Source organism: Engraulis encrasicolus, chromosome 9 (genome assembly GCF_034702125.1).
Source record: "Engraulis encrasicolus isolate BLACKSEA-1 chromosome 9, IST_EnEncr_1.0, whole genome shotgun sequence".
In the NCBI taxonomy this organism is placed as follows: domain Eukaryota; kingdom Metazoa; phylum Chordata; class Actinopteri; order Clupeiformes; family Engraulidae; genus Engraulis; species Engraulis encrasicolus.
In genome coordinates, this window is record NC_085865.1 from 15,080,574 (window position 1) to 15,106,298 (window position 25,725).

The 25,725-nt window shown below is 42.9% G+C and overlaps 1 protein-coding gene across 1 annotated transcript in view; it reads right to left on the bottom strand.

Moving 5' to 3' along the window:
• Positions 1-679: 679 nt before the first annotated feature.
• The window catches only part of slc4a2b (solute carrier family 4 member 2b), a 73,465-nt gene continuing 48,419 nt past the window's right edge, over positions 680-25,725 (bottom strand). The window contains exons 9-24 of the mRNA XM_063206660.1: positions 20,100-20,242; positions 18,044-18,224; positions 16,731-16,866; positions 15,956-16,178; positions 15,435-15,537; positions 14,783-14,967; positions 13,947-14,163; positions 13,236-13,591; positions 11,260-11,454; positions 10,758-10,994; positions 10,538-10,627; positions 10,069-10,235; positions 6,868-7,121; positions 6,329-6,498; positions 5,376-5,549; positions 680-3,986 (exon numbers count right to left, since the gene is read on the bottom strand). Coding sequence (XP_063062730.1) covers positions 3,906-3,986; positions 5,376-5,549; positions 6,329-6,498; positions 6,868-7,121; positions 10,069-10,235; positions 10,538-10,627; positions 10,758-10,994; positions 11,260-11,454; positions 13,236-13,591; positions 13,947-14,163; positions 14,783-14,967; positions 15,435-15,537; positions 15,956-16,178; positions 16,731-16,866; positions 18,044-18,224; positions 20,100-20,242 — 2,912 coding nt within the window. The 3' untranslated portion in view covers positions 680-3,905. The remainder of the gene's footprint in view (positions 3,987-5,375; positions 5,550-6,328; positions 6,499-6,867; positions 7,122-10,068; positions 10,236-10,537; positions 10,628-10,757; positions 10,995-11,259; positions 11,455-13,235; positions 13,592-13,946; positions 14,164-14,782; positions 14,968-15,434; positions 15,538-15,955; positions 16,179-16,730; positions 16,867-18,043; positions 18,225-20,099; positions 20,243-25,725) is intronic.

Sequence of the window (25,725 nt, forward strand, 5' to 3'; positions counted from 1 at the left end):
GGACAAGATTTGAAATGTCAGCCTTTCAATATCCACTATGTCATATGATTTGATAAAATAAATTCAGAAATCAGTTCATGTTAGAGAGATATTTAGCCAGACATTTCAAATATTGTTCTTCTTTAGTCTGTCCATGGATATTTTCAGACATTTTCTTGAGAGAGGTCAGCCCCTTCCCATTGATTTCCACTGACTGCTGAGCAAAATGCAGTCATACATCCAGGATTGCCACAACCAATGGGGGTGGGGCCACTCTAGTTTTGTCTACCTCTAGTACCTCTAGTTTTGTCTACCTTTGTCTACCTCTACATGGGGTAGAGATAATCATTAACTTTTAACCTAAAAAATATATTTAGGGACCCAAGGGCCTATCCCAACTCTAGGATGGGTAAACAAAACCAGGACAGATTCTTTGGTCAATATTGACAGTGAATGCACTTTAGTCTCCCTTTGCTCCAGTTTTTGCTCCATCTTTATTGTAAGGGCTACAGATTTGTACATTGTATCAATGGCCAACTGCCCTTTGCTCTGGCTCAGATGAACAGCCAATTTATAAAAGGACCATGTCTTAATAAGCTAGAAGTGGCTACAAAACCAAACATTCTACCAGGGTATGTAAACTTATGAGCAGCACAGTAAATTCACTCACACATGCACACAAATCAGCCATTTGGAAATCGATAGTCATAAAATTATGTTTATTCATACACTACATACATGGACATACATAATAAAAGCCAGACCAATAACTGTAATTGAAACAGATACAAAAAGGCATACTTGTTCCATACTGGACTTCAGTTGTTTGTCTGAGACTCACCCAAAAGGTATCTAGATTCCATGTCTTATTTTCGATTTCCGCTTTATCTTGATATAATCGGCTATGATTGTAATTACAACATTGTCCTTATCTCCAAAACAATCAGAACATCTCGTAATGCACCTTTGTCTATTAGCATTACATGAAACTTTAAATGCAAAAAATACAGACAGACCAAATGAAGACATACATGGCACAACTGAAGTCAATTCTCTGTAGAGGAGTGCAGAAGACCTTTATGCACAGCGGAGAACAGCAATATAAAGACCTTGGCCAATACAAACACCCAGCTGTGTGTGAAGTATATATAAAAAATAAATCTTAAAAATATATTCATAGTTCATTATTAATAATTTACTGAAAAATATAACCTCAGACAGCGGAACCCAAATGATTTTCCTACAGAGACATGATATTTGGTATACTTAGAATCAGTCATGACCAGTAAATATATATATTTTTTTAAAAAGAAAAAAATGTGTCTTTGCTATAAGTACAGTACACGCCATCATCCATGTTAATTCTATGATTTTAAAATTCACAAGCAAGCATAACAAAGTCTGAAGGAGGAAGGGTAAGAACACTGTCTGGTCAGCAGAGGCACTTACAAGAGTTCACAGAAAAGCAGGTATTTAGTATATCACACATGAAAACATTCATATTATATAGAGATGCTTGTTTGAGATACATTGAAAAAAAAAAACATAAAAAGGAGGGCAATGACAAGATACATAGACGGTGAACTTGAGATGGTAACTGATTATGCAGCATTTAAACCCTTACAAACGCAACATGTCATCATGCATAGGCGTATCTATGACACGCTGATTTGAACCCACTATCGCGTGTGTCCACTACGCATTTTCAAGTTAAGTCGTGCTCCACGACGCCCTCTGACAGGTTAGGTTTAGGAATGGTTTTGGTTTAGGCTCAATTTAGGTAGAAATTCGCCTAATCTCGCTGTTATTGGCAAAAGTAAAGCAGCAGAAACATTGCTTTACTGACAGGTTAGGTTTAGGGGTGGTTTTGGTTAGGGCACAGCAAAGCATATTTGCAGAAATGCGCTGTGACAAAACAAAATCGCTGACACGGAGGGAAAACTGCGCAAACCTCGTCACGTGTCAAAAGTGCATGAAAGCGCTTTACCGTTGCATTCAGGAGCACGCTTTAACTTCAAAATGCGTCGCACCAACACGCTGAATGCACTAGCGTGCGATACATACGCTAAAGCATGATGACAGCCTGACAAACCACCCACAACCCTCACAGGTAAAACCTTTGTGTCAGTTACCCCAAATGTCAGAGATGTCAGCAAGGTGACAACTACAACTTTTCAACTTTTGGACCAATTCATAATTCTTCTGAATGACCACTCAAGTGTGTCATCGAACAACAGGGACAAGCAATGATAAATTGGCACAATTCAGGAGATTTCCCATGCACTACAGTTTGTAGACAACCTCACCATGAAAGTGTTATGTTCAATACTCCCATAAACACATATTCATACAAATCATGTTGAACAGCATGACACCACCACACACAAGTTAAGCACATCTGTCCTGGATTTACAGCAGCCTTCTTTAAAAGGGGACAAAGGGGTTAGGCAGCATTAGGTCTGTACTGTAGGTCTTTAGTAAGTGCAACTGTGACTCGTACTTTCATACTTAGAGAGTTAACCAGCAAAAGTGTCAAAAGCGAGAGTAAAACAGTTCCTTTCCAACACAGGTGACTTATCTGAGTAACCAGTAGACCTGTGTACTTGTCTTACGATCAGCTGACTTTGCACTGGTTGGATCAAGATTGTGGTGGGTCCTCGTTAGGTTTTAGTGTTTTTCAGTAACACCACTGTCTATCTCTCATTAAATACAAAGGAGTAAATGGTGTAACAGCCATATACTGTAATGTGCTAGTGTTGTACTTACACCGTGAATTCACTTTTACTTTTACTTTTGACACCTCCATTAACTAGGGACTCTGTAACAGCCATTTGGTCAAAACTGATCAACTGTGTTTCTTAGCGGGTAGACCATTTGAACACCAAGGAGTGATAGGACATAAAAACGCAAAATTAACGATATGACAGATTATGATACTTTAAGCTGGTCCACAGGTGAATTAAGTACTGTTAAACACAGTGATGAGATGACCTTACACAAGTGCACACACGTGCAATAATGTTACATGTACTGATAAAACCAAGGACGATCTCAGTTACAACGTGGTCAACATCCGACAGGAGAGTAGCTTCATTTGTCTTCATTTGCCGTGTGTGTGTGTGTGTGTGTGTGTGTGTGTGTGTGTGTGTGTGTGTGTGTGTGTGTGTGTGTGTGTGTGTGTGTGTGTGTGTGTGTGTGTGTGTGTGTGTGTGTGTGTGTGTTTACATTAAACACTCATGACATGCACAGATGTTTCAGTACAGCAGACACTTCATGGTAATCATCTTCTTATGAGCCCTTTAAAACTGTGTAGTGATGCATACAAAAATAAATATTACAAAACGCATTTTAAAATCACACCCATCTGGCCTCTACGCCATGTTGTTCAGCAGCAGGTGTGTGTGGTATTGTGGTATTGTGTCAAGTGTCTGTGTGTGTTTGTTTTTTCTGTTCTTATGTCGCAATGATTGAGAAACCTCTCTAAGGCACTTGTCTTTGTTGGCTGATTAAACATTTGTGTAGGTGGAGGGATTGACACCATTGGATATGTGCTGTCCTGATGCACATACAGTGTGGCTCAGACCAGAGCCATGGAATTCAGAGTTGTGACAACCGGGGCACAGGAAGTCGGTTGGTGACATGATTCACATGGATTGGAATAATTCTTGGCAGCGGCCTTCTTTTTGCTCAAGACTAACACAGAAGCACTACATAGCAAGCAAAGTTGACGTAGAAATTAATAGAAATTAATTAAATTTACCTTTACTTGACTTTCTGTGTTTGACACTCGCTTCCTGGAACTATTTTTTGGAACTATGTCAATGGTGATCGGTGTGTCAAAGGCTCCTTGAGCCGCTATATTTTGTGTAAAAATGAAACGCGGAGGTCAATGGGCATAGCCTAACTCTTACTTCCATGGCACTGGCTCACACTGGCATGTGCATCTCTGTGTACTCGTCCTGACCTTCCCGCTCATCAAATGTGGGCTCTGCATCGTCGGCATCCAGCTGCACAACAGACACACACAAAGAAAACAGATCAGATCACTGCAGTGCTTAGGCCATTGCACTGACTTCCAGTGAAGTTTAGGTGATCGTTAGCCACTAGTTACAGACATTTTTAAACGTGCATATTTTTTATCCGTTAGCATATAAACACAACATGTGGATAAAAATGAAAACTCCATTGTGACAGGCGCGTTTTAGCCCCCAAAATGGCACATTTTGTTAACAGGATTTTTTAAATGAGTCTTCTATAACTCTGTTTACACGAAAACAACAGGCGTTGGTTTGGCAAAAGAGATACGGTATGTCCAGTGTATCTACTCACTAATTTTGCGGGTGGTACTGCACTCTAGGGGCGCCAACGAGTGGATGCAGACTCCATTCGAATGAATGGGCTGTGCTCTCTCGACAGCACCCTCTAGGTCAGTGGTTCCCAACCTTTTTCTTAAGGGACCCATGATTTTACTATTGCAAGCTTTGATGACCCAACCACGCGAGCACCCGCATGAGACGGAGTCACAAGATACCCTCTGTTTCCTGCTAAAACTAATTTTAGTTATTTTATACCTCAATTCGCCTTTGGTCAAATATAGAATAAATGTTTAATTTAGCACGTACAATTTGTTGCTTCTATGCATTTATTAGTTAAATGCTTTGTATTTTATTGAACATGGGCTATATATATTTAAAATGAAACCCCTTAAAATCAAGAGGGCTTCGCGACCCCCTGTGGATCCTTGGCGACCCATAAGGTGGGTCCCGACCCTTAGGTTGGGAACCACTGCTCTAGGTGAACTGCAGGCATGGATTGATACACTGTACATATTTATTTTGCTAAACCAACTCAGGACTTGGCGATATCGGCGATTGCAACACCCTGTAAGTATGGCGTTGTTTCTAAACCAACGGTGGACTACCAAAGTTCTCTATGCCTCGTTTAACATGTCAACAACCCCACGACTCTGCGGAATGAAGTATTGACCAACTTTGAGCCTCGTAAATGGGTGGAAAGTAGAGATTTCTAACGATCGCGAGACAGGTGCCGGTCCATCACGGCAGAAGCTTAATATCACCTAGCTCTGGAATTTTTGACTAGCGCTCGGACTTCGGAATGCAGGGGACCTTTGGAGGCGAGGTATGAGGCAAAAGTTAGGGCTCATCATCACGTTTTAACACAAAGTAAGCCATTTCACACCGGATTACCCCTTTAATTTTCCATAGATCATGTACACAATTCCTACAACGTTATCCCTTAGATACCGTCGGCATTCCAATCAAAGATTCTATGCCCGGCTAAGTTACACGGAATTAATGGTCACCCCATCAGCCAATCAGAAAAGAGACTTCCATTGCGAAGGCAGATAACCAAATATAAAGCGTTCAGTCACTCACACATTGCATTTCTCTGGAGGTGAAGATCCGTGGGAGAAGGAACATCTTGATGGGCACAGTGAGGATGAGGACGAAGGGGAAGGCCAACGAGGCCGCAGTGGACATGACGGCCCACAGCACAGCCAGGCAAACCAGCTGCACCGCCGTGTACAGGTGCATACGCAGCGTCTTGACCTGGGGGAGGAGAGGGGAGGGGAGGAGAGGGGAGGGAGGCAACCACAACAGAGAGGAGAGCTGGGAGTCAGCGGAGTGTTATCAAGTCGAAGTACTAAAAGGTAATAGAACAACACATTTCATTTGGAAGGGCCTTTCAAAACACCCAAGGAGACTGGACAATGTTAAAATATAAAACATATGAAAAGCGACAGTCAATCGCACCAGCGTTCACTCATTCAGACAACCAGTACGGAATAACAAAGCGACAGGTGAGGAAAAACATTCTCCTGCCTCCACATTATTACAATGTCGAGGCTTAAGGCAAAAAACCTCGGCACATAAGCACATTTACAAAATGGCAGCAAACAGCGGTGGAGACATCACAAACACATACAGACAACACAACAGTGGAGGCATTGGATGGGGGGAGGGTCCTGAGGAGCTCAATCTCCAACTCTGGAGACACAATGATTTTGAAACTGGTCTGATAGTAGACCTCGAGAGGAGGATGGTGCTGTATTCCTTAAATTACATTGCATTACATTTGGCAGACACTCTTATCCAAGGTGACTTAGTACAATCGAGGACATAATCATAGCATCCAAAATTTGCAGATACAGCGCACAGGAAAAATACAGAACAATAAGTACTACAGATACAAAGTAGGGTTAGTTTAAAAGTACATTAGCACAGAGAGCATACATGGGTACACCCACACAACATGCCTTAGACTAGAGTCTACCCTGGGTCAGGGCCAGCTCAGGCATTAGCGCAGTAAAGAGTCAGGATATTCTCACCTTCCGCACGTAGGTGTGGTCGGGGTGGTACTTGGGCGGCATGAGCAGCAACAACATGCGCTCGGTCAGCTGGATCCCGTTCAGAGACATCACTCCCATGTACAGGAAGATGCCAAATAGAACAGCTATGGGGATCTGCTGCAGGACTTTACTGATCACAATGGACAAACCTGTGAGAAACACACATGCCATCATAAACAAGAAACAATGAAATAACAAAGGGGTAGTTCCACACGCTTCTGTTTTGTCATCTGGTGCATTGGCGGGGGACAGGCAGGAAATTTTAACTGGAGCAGCACAGATGCGATACTTTTCTTGTATTATTATTACTTTTTTATTATTATTATTACTGTTTTTATTTATTTCTCTTTTTTTTTTAAATTGTTGTTGTTTCTATAACTGTTAAGCGCATTGAGCCGCATGTCTTGTATGAATTGTGTTATACAAATAAATGTATTATTATTATTATTATTATTATTATTATTATTATTATTATTATTATAATTCCTCTGCAACTGTCCTCTGGTCTCTGTACTCACCGACGAGAATAGCCACCAGGAGCCCCGTCACCCTCTGCTCCTTCACCTCCTGGATGCGTGGCTTGTCTCCGGGGGCGACCGCCTTGCTCATGACGGTCAGGGCGTTGACGTGAGTGACGGAGCGCACGGTGGCGGCCGCCATCCAGGGCAGGCCGAACAAGGCGGACGTGCCGCCCAGAGCCACGATGACCAGCAGGTCCAGGTGGAAGCCGGAGCCCTTCACCAACATCCGCTCCTTCTTACTCACGATCAGGCTGGAATAGAAGGAAATAGTTTTGTTGCAAAATGACATAAGCTCAATTTTTTTAATTGCATTTTATAATTGGAAATGACTGTTCAGACATCCTTTCATCTATGTGTGAATTCTTGCCATTCAAATATTTTGACAACAAACTTTTTAAACCTGTATCAAATGCATTTTGCAATGCAATGCAATACAATGCCTAATACAAAGATGTCAAATTTCCAAAATGTTCCAAAAGAAAAGCATCAATAACACCAACGTGACAGAATTCTGTGCTTTAAAAAAAAAGTTAATACCACGTGACTTGATGATGTGACAAAATAGGGCTTAATTAGCATTTTGACTGTTGACCCACAGAAAATTTAAAAAAAGAGGTCTATATCTATGTTTGCACCACTCCTACCAAAATAAATATCAAACTCTCCTCTCTCATCAGGACAAACTGTCTGTTTGCACCTCTTTCCAGTCTTTAACAGGCTGTGGAACATACTAGGTGGCTATCCCCCAAAATGCTGAAAAAGCAATGCAACGTTATTTGAAGAAGAACTAAATCATGGCTCTCCAAAATGACACGTCTGCCACCTACAGGATCAGTTCCTGTATGTGTGGAGGCCTGACAGGCCGGGCTTTTGTGTCTTACTTGGTTATAGGACAGTTGAGAGTATGACCTGAAGAGAGTGGTAGAGAGAGATGGGGCATGGCTGGCAAAGGACCCAAATCGGACTCGAACCCAGGTCGCAATGGGCATGCAAGCCCATATATGACTATAAGCACAGCGCTACACTCAAACATTGCACTCACATGTGATTGACAAGATACAATATAACTTAATTCCAATATTAAACACGTAGCCATGTAGCATTTTTGGAATTCCTGTCTGTGCACTCAGCCAGCTGTTTGATAACATTGAAAACCCATGTATAAGACATCAGTGGCAGTGAGTGTGCATTGACATGTTACATTGGCCATGTATCCAGTAGGCCTACATAACATTTGGACATTTAGCCTGACGTACACGTACAGTACATGTGGTCTGGACAGTGTTGTAGCATACATCAGTGTTTCTCAACTAGTGGGTCGCGACCCAAAAGTGGGTCGCGGAGGGGTCATGGGTGGGTCGCGGAGCCTTGGTGTAAAAAAAACGTAATTCTAAAAAAAAAAATCCAACTTTTCCTGCAACAATTTACAACTCTTATTTTGATAGGCTAGAACTCCGTGTCATCTGTAGTCATAGATAGAATCTGAATGTTTATGCGAGATAGATAGCGTGCAACCAGTCATTCGAGTCTTGGTTATATTTTGAAAATTGCATTGAATTGACTTGAACGCTAAAAAAAAATGGGGCGCGTCCGAATGAGAGTGGAAAATGGTGGGTCCCAAGCAGGCGCGGAGTGGCCGTCGGGAGATCGGGGACTTGTCCCGGTGGGCCGCGGCCGTGAAATGTAAAAATACGGCCGCACTGCGTTCCTGGCCGGCCCTGAAGTTTAGAGATAGTGCTAGTAAGCACTGATTTCCCACTTTCCACTTCACGCTTCCCTGTGTAGTGATGAGCTGACTGGCCAGTTTTTATACCGTATACCAGACGGCAATACCTCACTGACGGTGTCAAACAGTAAATTGGCCACACCCCTTCTCTACTGATAATTTTCATACACCGTAGATCGCGGAAGTTTACAAGATCTTAGTAACACAGTTTCGTTTTCAGTATTTGAAGAACCTGTGATATGTATATTGGTTACCAAAGGATGGAAATATTAATAAATTATGATTTATTTTCCGATTTCCACACGACTGTTACAGTTTACAGTCTTTCCAGTCCAGATTCACTTGCTCTGTGGTTATTGACTTGGGTTACGAACAGACTCCACCAAGTGGTAAGGAAGATAACTGCACCTAACAGAAGCAATGGGTTTTGTTTTGATTTGTTAGACCTACCAGTATATCTCCTTATAGTCGAAATAATATTATTATCATACATATATTTATATGTGGTACATTTAGGATGTAGCCTATGTCTGAAGAAATGGAACAAAATAATTACCACACAAGATTCTGATGTGACCAGTGCTGGGTGTGTAGGCTAATAAGCTGTGGATGAAAGTAGAGTGATTGCAAGGAACAAAGACATTTGCTGCGACGAAGACAGCGTTTTAAGGTAGGCCTACACCGTTTGGTTATACATTTTGTTGACTTATGGTTGTGGTTTGAAGTAGCTAAGTTTGGCTTATTTGCGGCATGGTGGGTTTACTGCACAATGTAGACAGACTTGTAGCCTAAGCTATAGGCTACTATACTATATTTTGTAAGCCTACTCTTCTAAAAATCCCCACACTCAAAACTTTGTGCCCATGCTCATCCTGTCTTCCTTAAACGATATTTCAATTTCAAACTGTCAAAATGACAGTGGAGTGCACATTTGCATGGAACAGTAGCGTGATGTAGCCTAACCTAGGCCTATGAATGCTTTGGACTGTGATGATGGCTCCAGTGGTGTAGTCTACTTTTTGAAGTGGGTATACTGTATATTTGAGCATTTTTTGATGTGTGTATAGTCTACTGTATATATTTGTGCTATTGTAAATAATGGATCAATCAATTTTAAGTGGGTATACTGTAATCCTTGAAATTTTGAAATGGGTGCGTATACCTGCGTTTTACGTAGACTACACCACTGGCTGTGCATTTCATCAAGGTGTAGGCTACAATTCTCCACTTCAGGTTGATATTTTGACAACACTAATGTCCACATGTAGTACGACTGCAGATTTCGTGGCTTTTGTCTTTTTGGTTAGGAAACCATGTTCGCTTTGTTTTTTTGTTTTTGTTTTTTTAAAGAGGGCCGCCAAGGGGAAAATTCTCCCGGTGGGAAAAGGTGGGCCACTCCGCCCCTGGTCCCAAGACTGTTCCAGTTGAGAACCACTGGCATACATGACAATCTGAACATGAACGTGACATACGTAGTGATCTGGGTCTCCATGAAGATGAGGATGAAGACCAGGAGGGCAGGCAGGATACTGGCGGCCATCATCCAGATAGGGAAGGGGTCCACCATGCCCAGCGGATTCACAAACCAGCCACGCTTCTCAGGGCTGGTCACAGAAAAGCCACTGGGCACACTTAATTTCTGCAAGCGACAAAAAAAATTGAATAGGGTGTTTTGAAATAAAAAAGTAATGAAATAATGAATGACAGTTCCTTCCAACACTGCAACAATTTAGTAAATCATGTACACACACACGCACACACACACACACACACGCACGCGCACGCGCACGCACACACACGCACACAACCACCTGCACTTGACCCCACCACCACCATCCCTAGACACCCTAGCCGCTAACTCAAGACTTGTGACACTTGTGACTGTTCACTCCCTTAGGACCCAAGATACCTGCCTTTAAGAAGTATAGTTATTAGTCTCACCTGTGTGTATGTGTCCTGAATACTGTAGTCCACCAGCACCATAATGAAGATTGCAATTGGGACACCAAAATCACCAATCACCCTGCGGAGCTATGGTCAGACACACAAAATGGACAGCTATCAAAATTCTACAGCATGGCTGCTGTGCGCCTTTTGTTCAACACATTGTTCTCAGTGATAATACTGTACACACAGTTGTCTCAAAGCATTGCTGACTTACCCTGCCAGGAAAAAATGCGCTGTTCTTAAACTTGCGAAGATAGAAGGCGATGAAGAACGTCCCGGACATGAGGACGAGAGAGAGCAAGGCGGTGTTGGGCTCTCCGTTGACCACGAGGGGAAGAGTGCGATTGCCTGGAGGGGCATCGGTAGTGGCAAGCTCAGCTGTATCATTGCCAAAAGTGCTGTTGTAGTCTGTGATGATTGTGCATCGCTTCAGTGGATGATGAAGAAATATCTAACAGGATGAGGAAACAATTGGCTTTTCAAAACACACACATCTCACAACAGTGTCAGTTGTCAGTATTAAGCGTTAAGTACTGTATATAAAATTAAAAGATATTTTGTTTCATTATTTTTTGTGGTTGTGTGAAAAGTCATTCAGCAGGATGAAAGGTACTAGTAAATACAATGTAGTTAATCATTATAGGTTATTATATTATAGTATTATTATTATAAAGGAAAAATAACAAAAATGTATTGAACGCAGCATTCAATCTCACCTTGCCAAGTTTGGAGAAGGTCTCATAGATGAAGATGAGGGAGATGAGAAATGAGAAAATCTCCTGTGTGAATCGTGACACAAAGCGCACCAAGAAGCTCCCCTCAAAGGCTACAACCAGGAGGACGATGATGATGAGCCAGAAGCCGATCCACACCCGACCTGTGAGGTACTCTATATTGTTCGACTTGCAGAACTGTAGAGGAAGACAAACAATAGCAATCAGAAATGTCGTATTTCATATATACTATACGGGCAGCAGTGACCTAATGGTCAGGGAGGTGGTCTTAAGATTGGAGGGTTGCAGGTTCGAATCCCAGCCTTGCCTCACCTTACACCTAAATCCATGGCTAAAGTGCCCTTGAGCAAGGCACCTACATTAACCCCACATTGCTCCAAGGACTGACACCAATACCCTGTAAACAAGTCGCTTTGGATAAAAGCGTTAGCTAAATGTAATGTAAGAAAATGTTCTATTCATACGTTAATCATCTTCCTTTTATTTATCCAGTTAAAATTTGAGAATAAATAATGTTGTTGTCTTTTTACATCTCTATTCTTACTGTAGTATAATCAAAGTTGTTGCCATTTATATCGCCTTCCTGCTACAACAGTACAGTAAATATCCCCATCGACTAATTGAGTTGAATAGAAGTGGTAGGCAGCTAGACTTCTTTTTGGAGCCTGAATGACATTTATGGTCCTTGTCGCAAGAACATCTTCAATTTCTGGTTCAAAATTTCCCCGTAAACTGGAGGGGCATCCCTCTCCACATGACAGGAGAGTCACACAGTGTGAGTAAGTCAATGTGTGAAGTGGACTAAGAGCTGTTTGGGTCACATGTTTCCAGAGACTGGAACTGCACTGGTGGGATGAAAAGCAGTTCTATTTCCTAGGGTGGAATGTCAGTCAGAATAGTAAGTAGCATTTATGTTGTTGATGACGCAGCCGCCACCCTCTATTCAAAGTAGGCTGTTCCAGAGGGAACTCTTTAGTGGACACTACTGTTGAGGTTTTCCTATTTTTGTTTTTTTTCCCTTGATAATGAGTAATGTCTGCCTGAGCGTATGCAGAGTTAAAAGTGTCCTACATCTTCTATTGCCAAACGGTAGTTTTCTGCCTTGGACTTCTTGGTGAACCTGGTGTATGTTGCTGACTGAAGTAGATGCACTATGTGGGAGCCTCAACGTCTTGCAATTTTATGAAATGAAAAGAATTTATCTTTAATAAAAAAAATAATTTAATTTTATGGGGACTGGGAATATTAATTTGTATTTGAAAATACATCAATGTAAACATGTGCCAGAATGAGCACAACGGCTACGTTTTATCAGTAGTCTGTCCCTACATAAGGAAACCAGTAGATTAAGGCTATAGAGATTCTAGAAATTCCATGCACCGCTTAAGTTTGCTACAATGCGTAAAGCTGGGAATCCCATGGCACAACTGTTTTTCCACTGTCTCCTCTGTACTTGAAATATGTGTGGTGAGGGCAGAGGTCCAATAGTGAGTAGACCTGATCTGGGGTAAGGGCTGCCTGGTTAAGAACCAGACGATCGCACAAGTGAGATAGTTAGGAGGCAACCCATGCATTTTGTCGTAGGGAAGGTGTGGTTTGCGATTGTCCATGGCCGTTTATTGGACGTTACGAATGTGTCCTTTGGTAAATACTCAGCCCATAGCCAATCATGTCAGTTGTGTCTTTTCAAACAGACTGCAGTCATCACCTTTTCACCAACCCCTTTCTTTCAATTTGGGGGTTGTATGTTCGGATCATACCAGACCTTTCCCTACACTGACATCCATGGCTGAAGTGCCCTGGCCTTGAGCAAGGCACCTAACCCCAACATTGCCCCAGGGACTTTAACCAACACCCTGTAAATGACTGCAAGTCGGTTTGGATAAAATTGTCAGTTGAATGTAATGTAATGCAATGTAATGTAATGTATGTAATGTAATTAAATGTAATGCACGTACTGAGTAGAAGGCTTCCTCGAACACCAGCAGGGGTCCAGAGAAGCCCACCACCAGGAGAGGCTGAGCCCCCAGGAGGCAGAAGAGCACGCCTTGGATCGCCGTGGCAACGATGAGCTCCGACACGCCAATCAGCCCCTCCGTCTTCTCCCCCAGGAGGCCACCGAAGGTGATGGCCGGCGAGAGGGCCGCAAAGTAGATGAAAATGACGGCGGCCATGCACTGTGCGTTCAGGGCGTCGCGGAAGTCGCTGACGTACTTGGGATAGCGGCGGCGGACGTCGCGGATCACGCCCCTGAAAGGCCGGCCTGTGCGCTGCAGTGGGTCATCTCCGGGTTTGCCTGCAGCAAGGAGAGACTCTGGGAAAGGACAGGAGGATGGAACAAATGTTATTCCATATCTTTTCTATTTCGATACCCCTAGGTTTTGTAAAGAAGCAAGGCATAAAAGTCAGTGTCATTTTGTTGTATTTGTTATTTGGTGGACTAGGGGAGTATTCCAAGAACATGGCTAAGTAGGGTAGAGTACTAGGGCTTGTATGAAAGAGGAGTCACTCCATGTCAAACCAGTCACTGGACCAGCCAGCACAGATGCTAATGCAACTTTACATGCCATTTCAGTAACAAGGTAGAACCCCAAAAAGTGTACGAAATTTGCAAGACTCTGGCACTAATATTGTTAGTTTTATATGAGTGTGCAAGACGTGTGCATTACCTTTCTCCTCTTGGCTCTTGACTTCCTTGGCCAGTAGTTTCCCCTCCTGCTCCTCCCTCTTGCGCAGCATCTCCCGTTGGAAGCGCGCCACCGAGCGCAGCAGCTCATCGCCTCCCACCTCCGAGGGCGGAAGCACGATGCTGCAGTCCAGGAAGCTGTTGATGGCGTTCAGAAGGTCTTGCCTGTCGTCCGCCAGGTAGGCAGCCTCGTGGAAATGCTGTCAGTAACGATGAGGAGGATGGGACAAGTCAAATCAGGAAATGGAAATGTAAAAGTCAACATTTGATTGTTTTGCATACTGTATATAAGGTGAGAAGTGCTGTACAGTAGTGCTGGGCGGATATGGAAAAAAACATGCCATGATACGGATTACTTAATATCACGATAATGATATACAGTATATAATGATAATAATGATATATACTACAATTATGTATGTTTTCAGTAAACATAAAGCATCCTTCATCCTTCAGTAACAAGTAAAAAATGAATAAATGAATTACTTTGAAAGGCTGAAAATATTACCGTTGTAACATTTGAGGTAGGTCTCTCTAACGCTGGCGAATTTGGCCAAGCAAAGTTAACTTTGACATTCATTCCTATGATGGAAGCGAAGTGGGGCGAAGGCAAGCGAACAGGCGCAAAGTGAACCGAAAGTATTTGGCCAAGTTTAATTTTGCCTGCGGTGGGTAATCAATTCAACAGCATAAATGTTATCGTCGATTTGATTCGCTGCTACAACCTGTTGACCATTGAGCTGTCAGAATGGAACACTGAATTTCACTGGTCTTCGCTCGATTTATCTGCTTGTGTACCAGACGTAAGCCTTCTCTCACCTTATCAGACATGAGTGTTGAGATGGAGCGGCCGATCTGGTGGTAGTCCATGTTGGTGCTGGGAGGCCCCAGCAGCACAAAGAGGAAGCGCACGGGCACCGGCACCTCCAGAACCGAGTCCAATTGGACCGCCTCCTGCAGTCGCACAAAGGCCATGGTGGGCTGCTCCAGGAAGTCCACAGCACCTTGAAACATGATTGGACAGACGGACACACAGACAGACAGAAGGACAGACAGAAGGACCGACGGACGGACAGACGGACAGACACACAGACACAGATGCACAAACACACACGCACACCGACCGACAGACACACACACACACACGCACACCGACAGACACACACACACGCACACGCACACGCACACGCACACGCACACACACACACACCCAGCCTGGTTTAAGAATGTCTTTCAGAAAGACCCCTTATTCTGAGTACTGAATGTTCATGGTCACTAACACTAAGGTAAAACAGGTCTTGAGTATTCCATGAAAAAAACAGGTGTCCAAAAATAATGGGTTATTATTTTCCCTTGTATTCCCCTGAATTTTAATGAAATACGTGTATATTAAATTCTGTTCTTTCACTATACGGACTGAATTGACACAGACACTCAAAACAGAAGTCTTTTCAATGTGACACAAACTCACCAACAAGTACGACTGTTGCTTCTGCATTTTCTGGAATTTTCTCCAGCAGCTTGAGTTCATGCTTCGATTTGGACCTGTGCATTCCTATTGGCATCGAGTCCTTCTGCAAAGGTGAAACAATAAACTGCAGCATGAACTACAGAAAAATGAATTCGTTCAAAGCACAATTATGATCATCACAATTAGCATCATCATCATGCTGTTCACATCATATTTAGTTGGTTTATTAACGCACCCAGAAAAATGGGGACGAACGTAAAAACTCCAGGGTTTACTCCTGAACAGCCGCAGTGAAAAAAATGACAAAGCACTAAAGCAACAATGTAGAGTAGAGTAGATTACTATTTTTAATCCAGAAGGAAATTAAGGTGTCTGGCATTTTACATAAATTCAAAGATACACAAAATCCTATACACATTATTGCACATTAAACACACAAACAGACACACAGACACACACACAGATTAGCAGCAGTGACTGAATATGAATATGAACCGTGTAGTAGCATATCAAGGTCCTACCTGAGCGTGTGGCTCGTTCTTGTCAATGCTGATGCGGAGCTCGCCATCGTTGTTGACTCCAGCCGTCATGAGGGGCTCAGTGATGGTCAGCTCCGGCTGGGAGATGTGGTGGTTGCTGCTGCTGCTGTGGTGGTGGTGGTGATGGGAGGAGATCAGGGACCCCAGGCTGGCCGCCGAAATGTTGCGCGGGAAAGACGCGTGCTCCTTCTCGTCACTCGGATGGCTAGGAGAGGGGCGGGGGGAGGGGGAGGGGGAGGGTTGGAAGAGGAGATTGCGGGTGAGGTGCAGGACAAGAGGCTGCAAAGGGTGTAACTCTGGTCTATTGGTGACATGCAGGAGTCGGGAGAGTGACAGTCGTGAGATAAAAGGAAAGATTAAACATTATGAGGGGAAACAGAAGAAGGTGAGAAGTACTGTACACTAGTGCTCTTTTCTTAGCGCGGTGCATCTTACCTGTACTTGAGCAGGAGTGCAGATGCAGCCGTTACTGTCCAATATGAACCTAATCCATTATTTTTTTTAAGTATTTTTTTGGGGCTTTTCAGCCTTTATTGGTTTTTGTGAGACAGGACAGTGGAGGAGAGACAGGAAGTGAGCTGGGAGAGAGAGATGGGGAAGGACCGGCAAAGGACCCGGACCGAGAATCGAACCGAGTGGTAAACGTGTGCCCTACCATATCAGCCACGGAAGGGCCTACCTAATCCATTATTAACAAGAGAGCTCAGCCACACATCCTACAGTACAGTCCTGAGCATGGCAGCGTGGTGCACCTTACCTGTGCTTGAGCAGGAGTGCCCGCAGGACATTGGCGCGGTCCTCTGCCTTGATCTGATCCGAGATGATCATCTGCTCCACCACCTGGTGGGCGATGCCAGGGAGGGTCTTCTGGTCCAGATCCAGGAGCACGGTACCTGAGGAGGTAGAAGCCAAGTTACATTACATTACATTACACGGTAACACTTTATATTAGTGTCTGCTTATAAAGGCTTAATAATCAATTAACTAATGATGAACAAAAGATTAACAAATATTTTTATAATTAGCTACATTTTGTTCATACTTTATAAAATATCTACAAATAATATGTTCACGATATTGAACAAATGTTTTAACAGAGTATTATTAGTCATTTACAAACAATGTGTAAATGTTTGATAAATATAAAATATTACCGTAACACAAATATTTACAAGTCATTTACAAACATTTGTTAATGCTTTCTTCATCATTTGTTCATTATTTACTAAGTGTTATTAATGCTTTATAATTATAATATAAAGTGTAACCCATTACACTTAGCTGACACTTTTATCCATTGACGTTTTTATTATTCTAAGTACAGGGTACTGGTTACAGTCCCTTGAGCAGTGTTAGGTTAGGTGCCTTGCTCAGTAGAGATATGGAGAGAGATAGGGAGTGGAAGGGTGGGATTTCAACCTAAAACCCTCTGATGTCCTTAATCACTAGGCCATGGTTGCCCAAGTTAAAGTCACAGCAAGCAAATCTGATTATGTCCCATGAAGAAGGACCGCCCCCCCCCCCCAATACAGTACCTTCCCGAAACGCCACCGTGTCGTTAAAACGTGTATAACGTAATGCAATATAATGAAGTTTCTTGAGACTGTAGACAGCTTTTGTAAGTGTGGATTTCACCCAGCATACAGTGGCAGTGGTCAAGACAGGCTTCCATTCACTTGATAATGACTGGCTTATGAATGGGATTCATTCTCTTATCATTTAGAAATGTCACTGATATTACAACTACACATAGGCTGAATTTATCCAATTAAAATAATATTGATAAGGGGCAGCCGTGGCCGAGTAGTTAAGGACATGGGCTTTAGATCAGAGGGTTGCCGGTTTGAATCCCACCCGTCCTCTCCCTACTTCACATCCTGCTTCACCACATGTCTGAGGTGCCCTTGCCTAACCCCACACTGCTCCAGGGACTGTAACTAATAACATATAAAAAAAACAGAAGTCACTTTGGATAAAAGCGTCAGCTAAGTGTAATGTGATTTAAAAGAATACTATGCTATTAATAGTGATTTTGTCAGCTATGTTAACAGTGATTATTTGGAGCCTCACCGTGAGATATAGTTTTGCGGAGCTCCAGAAGAGAGCGGAATGAGAGGGAAGCCACGTGGGGTTTGCCCCAGCGGTCCGTCTCCTCCTCCACGTCCTCCTCAAACTTGATCCAGCGAGCCGTCTCCCTCCACTGCATCTCCTGGTTCTTGTCCATGATCAGCTCGTTCAACTCCACAAACACCTAATGGAACACATACAAATCCACATGATCAGTCCTCGAAAAACAATGACCTGTCTCGATGTCTTATTTAAAATCATCAGCAAACAAGCCATTGTCAAATGTCAATAAGGTATAGGTATAAGATGTATATTAAATGTGTGTGGAATTTGTTAAACTGCATTGTAAATTGCAACATTTAGATGACATATTAGACAATGCAAAGACAGATATTCAAAGGGAAAACCACAACCATGACTTCTGCATTGCATGTGGAACAATGACATGTAGTACGTAGTATAAGTAGAAGCATGGGGTACAAGTACCACTCTCTTTCACATCACACACATCATCTCAGTACATCACATTTTGCAAGAGCAGTAACTGAACCCTAACCTGAAAGTTTCCGGGTGAACCTGAAAAAGACAGCAGCTCACACACTACCCTTCACATTTCGTGCAGAACATGCAGAAAGAAACTTCAAATACACCGCTATAGATACTGTATTTGTCCCCGTCCATCACACAATAAAAATCCTCCATGCAAAACCTCTATCCTAAACAGCACAATTGGCTTCATTCAAAAAGTCTTGAAGTCACTAAAAAAAACCCGCTAAAAAGTCACAAAGTAATCCAAAGGCTCACAGGCAACACGCACTCCCAAAATCAGATAAGCAGGCCAACACATCCTCCAACTGCTGACCTTCTGGTGTCGGGCCACCCGACTGGAGAAGTCCAGGAACACCATGCCGTCAGGTGGGGAGTCAGCAATACAGAACAACTGACTACTTACTAGAGGGACGGTAGAAGGTTAAGGTGTGAGCTTTAGAGTGGGCTGTGCTCACTGCCACAGAACTGCTGTCAAATAGGCCCAGAGAGCTCCACCAACTCACATGCACACATGCAGGCACACACACTCTCACACTCATGCAACAACACCAACAACAGTGCACCGACGAGCTCTCACACTCCCACACCGCCACTCTCTGATGAACCTTCTGTGACAGGATGCTGTTGTTCCACCTGTCCACTGGGGGGTCTGAGCACGTTAATAAAACATCTCTTCTCACAAGCGCGTGGTGTCACCTTACCGGAGCTGATCTCTCTCTTTTTGACCGTGTGTGAAAGGAAAGCGGTTCATTCATTTATTTTTAATTGCTTCTGCATTCTTTTTCTTCGCAGAGAAAGCCAACAGAAAAGATTCTACCCTGCCAAAGCGTGAGAACCTCAGGTCTGATGGAATGGCTCATCAAAGACAAAAAAAGTTTTTTTTTTTTAAAGGACCCACACACTGCACTTTTCATCAGTGAAAAAAACCCACACAATTTCAATCAATGTGCAATGCAGACTGGCGTCATGAAAAGGCGTGTTACACATGATAATGGTTCAAATCGGTGTGTTATGTATACACATTGTCATGATACCATGTTGTACAATATGGCAACCAAATACAAGGTCAGTTCTGCTGTATAGAATTGTGTGAGCTGGGTGTGCTGTGGCGCACTGCACTAACACACCGCACCAATAGGCTACATGTCCATGACACCGCACCAACAGGGCCGGCGCCACGCATAGGCAGACAAGGCGGTCGCCTAGGGTGCCGTATTTATTTGGGATGCCCGAATGCCCCACAGAATTCGAACAACTGTTTCAGTCTGTGTTTACAGACGCCAATTTCTAAACGCACGAAAAAGAAAGGGGGTGTTCATCTAGGGTACCAGATCGACTAGAACCGGCCCTGCACACGGTGAATAGGCTACATGTCCAGGAGGACCCAGGTTCGGATCTGGCATGTGTGTTTGTGCGTGCATGCGCGTCATTGTGCATGTGTGTGCGTGTGTATGCATGCGTGCATGCATGAGTGAGTGTGTGCGTGTGTGTGTGTCAGAGAACAGCTGACCTCGTGTGGGGTGCGGTCCAGTTGTTTGCGGCTGCTGCGCGTGCTGGACTCCTTGTGGTCTTTGCCCATGTGGACCACCTGACCCTTGGTGCTCTTACGCACCAGATGTCTTCGCATGCCCGGGACATCCTCGAACCGGTGACCTGAGGGAAGCACGGAGGGAGGGAGAGAGAGAGAGAGACAGAGAGAGAGAGAGAGAGAGAGAGAGAGAGAGAGAGAGAGAGAGAGAGAGATAGGAAGAGATAATAGGCAATAGGTAAGAAATAAAATCACAGATTTCTATTTGCGATCATTAAAAAACATGTTGTTGGAGTGATATGTACAAGTATGTCCAAACAGAGAAATGCACACCACCACCAAGTGTGAAAGACAACAGATCAAACTCGGGTGACAACAGTACTCCACGACTCTGGCTTCTTGCAGGTCAGAAAGAAACAGATACAGAAGTTGTCGCTACTACTGCAGAGCTTAAGCAGATGAGTGAATAAATGATTAAGATGGCTGTACAGGTATACTAGAAAGTCAAAGAATGCGCTCACATCAGTGGCACAGGTGCTGGACCAAACGTAAGATAACTGATAAAAAAATAAAGGTCCGCAACACTGTTAAATGCTCCCAAATATTTAATGGCACAACGTTTCGGACTAACCGTCCTTCATCAAAGTGCATCGTTGCACTTTGATGAAGGACGGTTAGTCCGAAACGTCGTGCCATTAAATATTTGGGAGCATTTAACAGTGTTGTGTACAGGTATACTTCCATAGCTGCTGACTATAGTCATTAATAGGGGGAAGCAAAATGTGACCTCCGCCACGCGAGCCCAGTGAGAGATTTCTCAGTGCACTTTGGGACAGTGTGTCCCCTCCAGGGTGCCTTTTCAGTGTGTCCCTACTCCAATCTTGCTCCTGTCAGGATGACCTCACCAAGTAGATCAAATCTCAGGCTGATGAATTAAGGGAGCCCTGTCCGCCTTTTGTCCCGTTTTTCTGCCTCTAAGAATCCAGTTACAGGTTACAGGGCTGGCCATTCACCAGCTATATATGGGGTGTGGGTGTTTGTGTGTGTGTGTGTGTGTGTGTGTGTGTGTGTGTGTGTGTGTGTGTGTGTGTGTGTGTGTGGGTGTGTGGGTGTGTGTGTGTGTGTGTGTGTGTGTGTGTGTGTGTGTGTGTGTGTGTGTGCGTGCGTGTGTGCGTGCGTGCGTGCGTGCTTGAGCACATGCAAGTGTGTGTGTGTGTGTGTGTGTGTGTGTGTGTGTGTGTGTGTGTCTATGTGTGTGTGTGCGTGCACGCATGTGGCTGGGTGTTTGTGTTACAATTTCCCTCATTCGCCTTTGCATGTGTCAAGAGTTCTCAATCTAATTGCTCATTTGCTACAGCATTGTGGCTTTTCTTTCTACAGGCTGCAAATGCATTTGTACGGTACATCCATGCAAGAGGTTATGAACAACTGTCTCCTTTGATTTTTAGTCTTGCCATTTTAGCATTTGCTCAAGGCCAATCAAGTTCATAGTCTTGTTTGTATACAATGATGAAAGGACTTGTAATTCTGATGGCAATGCCATGTTCATTGACACAGAAACTTCATCTTACTGATCAGAGATACACTGAGCATATTGAGGATGATTTCAAAACTTTTTTTGCAGGTAATGTACAATTGTTTTGAGAAATCCACTAATTGATTTGCAAATTATATGGATATTTCTTGAAATATACCAAAATGTACATGCACCAAATATACCACATGCACATGCACATCCATTACATTACCCTTAGCTGATGCTTTTATCCAAAGCGACTCACAGCTATGTGCAGGGTATTGGTTACAGTCCCTGGAGCAGTGTGGGGTGAGGTGCCTTGCTCAAAGCTATGGAGTATGGTAGGGAGAGGAAGCGTGGGATTCAAACCTGCAAGCCTCAGATCTAAAGCCCATCTCCTTAACCACTAGGCCAAAGCTGCTCCAGTATGAAGTATCAAAGCAACTGAGAAAAAAACTGTTAAGGGGTGTGAGGAGGTGACTGTGGGGTGCTTCTTGATTGGAGTGCAAGGTGTTGCAGATGAACACAGTCTAATCAGCTTTAGGGAACAAAACGGCCACTGGTATGCAAGGGAATGGGATGGCTGCACTCACAGAAATTGACCGCTAAGTGACCACTGAGTGTTGGATTACATTTCATCCACCTGATGGATTGGCTGAGAGGATTTTAGCAAATTATGTCAGCAATTGCCAAAAGGTTTGCAGTCAAAAGACATCAACTTAAAAACAAAATAGTTTTAATATTTAAGACATATTTAATACAAACACTCACCAGCAGAGGTAAACAAATACTCATACCTTGCACAATTTACACTTGTAAAACTTGCATTATACTAAATACTTGGCCTTCTGTAATAGTACATGCTATACCATCTTCCCATCACAAACAAAAGCATTGAGACATAATTTAGCCGAATATTCACAGTACGTCATTGTTGCCTGACAGAAACGGTTTCACAGAAACAGTGATGTTTTCTTGAAAATCAACACATGATATCCTATGGGTTCACTTATACAGGTATATACGAATTCAATGTTAAGATGTCTGTAGTCTCCTCAAGAGTTTGGTTTCAGCACCATGAAATTAAAATGAATACTCAGTCATTTTGTACCAATGATGCCAGCAATTTTGCCCAACTATCAACAAAGAAAAGCGATCACACATTTCTTCAGAGTTTTCATCTTAAAAAAGGTTGACTCTGTGAAGTATAACCAAGATGGGTTTAGCTCATATATAAGCAAAAGTAGTCTTAAAAGGAAGTGGTTGCAGAAAGCTGTTGCATAGGTGTTTGTATAGGTGATTGAATGCTGCACAAATATGGCCAACTGATCGGTTGCCACAAATGTGCTTTGTGACTAGGTGACACTGAATACTGTACAATTATGGCCAACCAATCTGTTGCCACCAGTGAGAGTAAATAGAATTTCCACCAATAATGTGCTTTGGGACTACTGTAGGTGGCATTGGAAATGAAAAAGGTGGCAGTGACTCCTGCTTGACCCCAAACAGGATCAGCTCTGATTATTAGGGGTCTGACATGGGGACATGCTCAGGTCAGACAACATGGTAAAGATCTGCTGTAATCCTGCTGCTGACCACTGGCCAGGAAAAATGATAAAACACGACTTTCCTTAATAGGCTAAGTAGACTAACAGAAAGGTGGAAAAACTGAGCAGAAAGACTGCCAATATGGCAAAGACAATATGGCTAATTCTACCATTATTCATAAACAGATGAAAATGCTCGAGAAGAGTACAGTAGGTGCACCAGACCAGTGGAGTTTTCTGTGTGGAATACATTACAAGTTAAAGCACAGCACAGTCAAACATCATGCAAGTATAATAATAAAGAAGATTGTCCTTCAAAACGATGATGTTCAAGAGTTCAAGAGTCTGATGGAAGAAGAGAAGAAGCTGTCTCTAAACTGCGTTGTTGCAGATGAGTTGGTCCTATACTGTCTTCCTGAGGGCCATAGCTCGAAGATGATGGCATGATGGCTTGGATGGGAAGGCTCATTGATAATTAGTACAGTAACTTTTGCACCCAAATATGTCTATTATGGGTAATTCAAATCGGTGGACATGGACAAAATCCACCTTTTCAGTATAAAGTACATATGCATATACAGTGCCCTCCATTATTATTGGCACCCCTGGTTGAGATGTGTTTTTTAGCTTCCAATTATTATTATTATTCTCTAAATAATATGGGACCTTAATGGAAAAAAAGAGAAAAATCCAACCTTCAATACAAGTGCATTTATTCAGTGGGGAAAAAATCCCACATAAAGAAATAATTATTTGACATCAAATAATGTGTGTCACAATTATTAGCACCCCTGTTGTTAATATTTTGTACAACCCCCTTTTGCCAACAAAACAGCACCTAATCTTCTCCTATAATGTTTCACAAGATGGGAAAAGACAGAAAGAGGGATCTTCAGTCATTCCTCTTTGCAGAATCTCTCTAAATCATCCAGAGACCTGGGTCCTCTCCTCTGTACTCTCCTCTTCAGCTCACCCCACAGGTTCTCAATGAGGTTGAGGTCTGGGGACTGAGATGGCCATGGGAGGAGCTTGATTTTGTGTCTGGTTAACCATTTCTGTGTAGATTTGGCCATATGTTTAGGGTCATTGTCTTGCTGAAAGACCCAGTGACGACCCATCTTCAGCTTTTTGGCAGAGGGCAACAGATTTTGATTTAAAATGTCCTGGTATTTCAAAGCATTCATGATGCCATGCACCTTAACAAGCTTCCCAGGGCCTTTGAAAGCGAAACAGCCCCACAGCATCACTGACCCACCCCCATACTTCACAGTGGGTATGAGGTGCTTTTCAGCATGCGCATCTTTCGTGGCACGCCAGACCCACTTAGAGTGTTTGTTGCCAAAAAGCTCAATCTTGGTCTCATCTGACCAAAGCACACGGTCCCAGTTGAAGCTTGCGTTTATGATTGTGAGTGAGGAAAGGTTTTCTCCGTGCATGCCTCCCAAACAGCTTGTTGGCGTGTAGACAGCGCCTGATGGTTGATTTGGAGACTTTGTGACCCCAGGATGCTACCATTTGTTGTAATTCTGTAACAGTGAGCTTTGGAGATATTTTGATTTCTCTTACCATCCTCCTCACTATGCGTGGTGGCAAAATAAACTTGGGTCCTCGTCCAGGCTTGTTTACCACTGTTCCAGTTGTTTTGAACTTCTTAATTATTCCTCTCACAGTAGATATGGGCAGCTGCAGTTGAGTGGCAATCTTCTTGTAGCCTCTGCCTGACCTGTGAAGGTCGACGCACATCTGCCTCACTTGTATGCTGTGTTCCTTTGTCTTTCCCATGTTTAAGAGTGGATAAGAGAAATGGCCTTGGTGTCACGTCATAGTTATACCCCAGGGAAACAGGAAGTGATGAATTACTAATTAAATGTTCCTACATACTCTGGTAAACTTTGTAAACTACTGTAGAAATGACAGAAATGCTTCAATTATATGTATTTCCTGGGAATTGTTAAGGGTGCCAATAATTGTGGAACAGGTGATTTAATGAAAAATAATTATTTTTTAGTCAGGGATTTTTTTTATTTTCCTACAATTCATTTGAGTTGAAGGCTACATTTTCCTACAATTTTCAGTGTGACAGTATTCTTCTGCAATAAACACTGAATTTATTTTAAGGCTTTTAACACATCTCAACCAGGGGTGCCAATAATTATGGAGGGCACTGTACATAAACTGAATCTGACCCAATATGAGAAGAACTTCTCCACACTGTGCCGACTGAATCGGTATTCTGAATGCATAAGGCTTCTCTTTTTTGATGCACACTCACAGAACTCTCATTTAAAGGTGCACTGTGTAGGATTGTGGCCAGGGTAGGTATTGCAAATATGCAGCTCATTGAAACTGTGTTGCCCATTGCCAAATTTGATCTTCTCATTAATATTACTATATAATAAACTCATATTTACTAGTATGACAAACTACAGTAAGTTTTGCAAGTAAAAATGTCTATTTCTGGAATATGACAAGACGATCAACCTTTTCATGCATGAAAAGGGCAGTTTTCCACGTCATAATGTATTTGTGAAAAAGGTAACAGTTG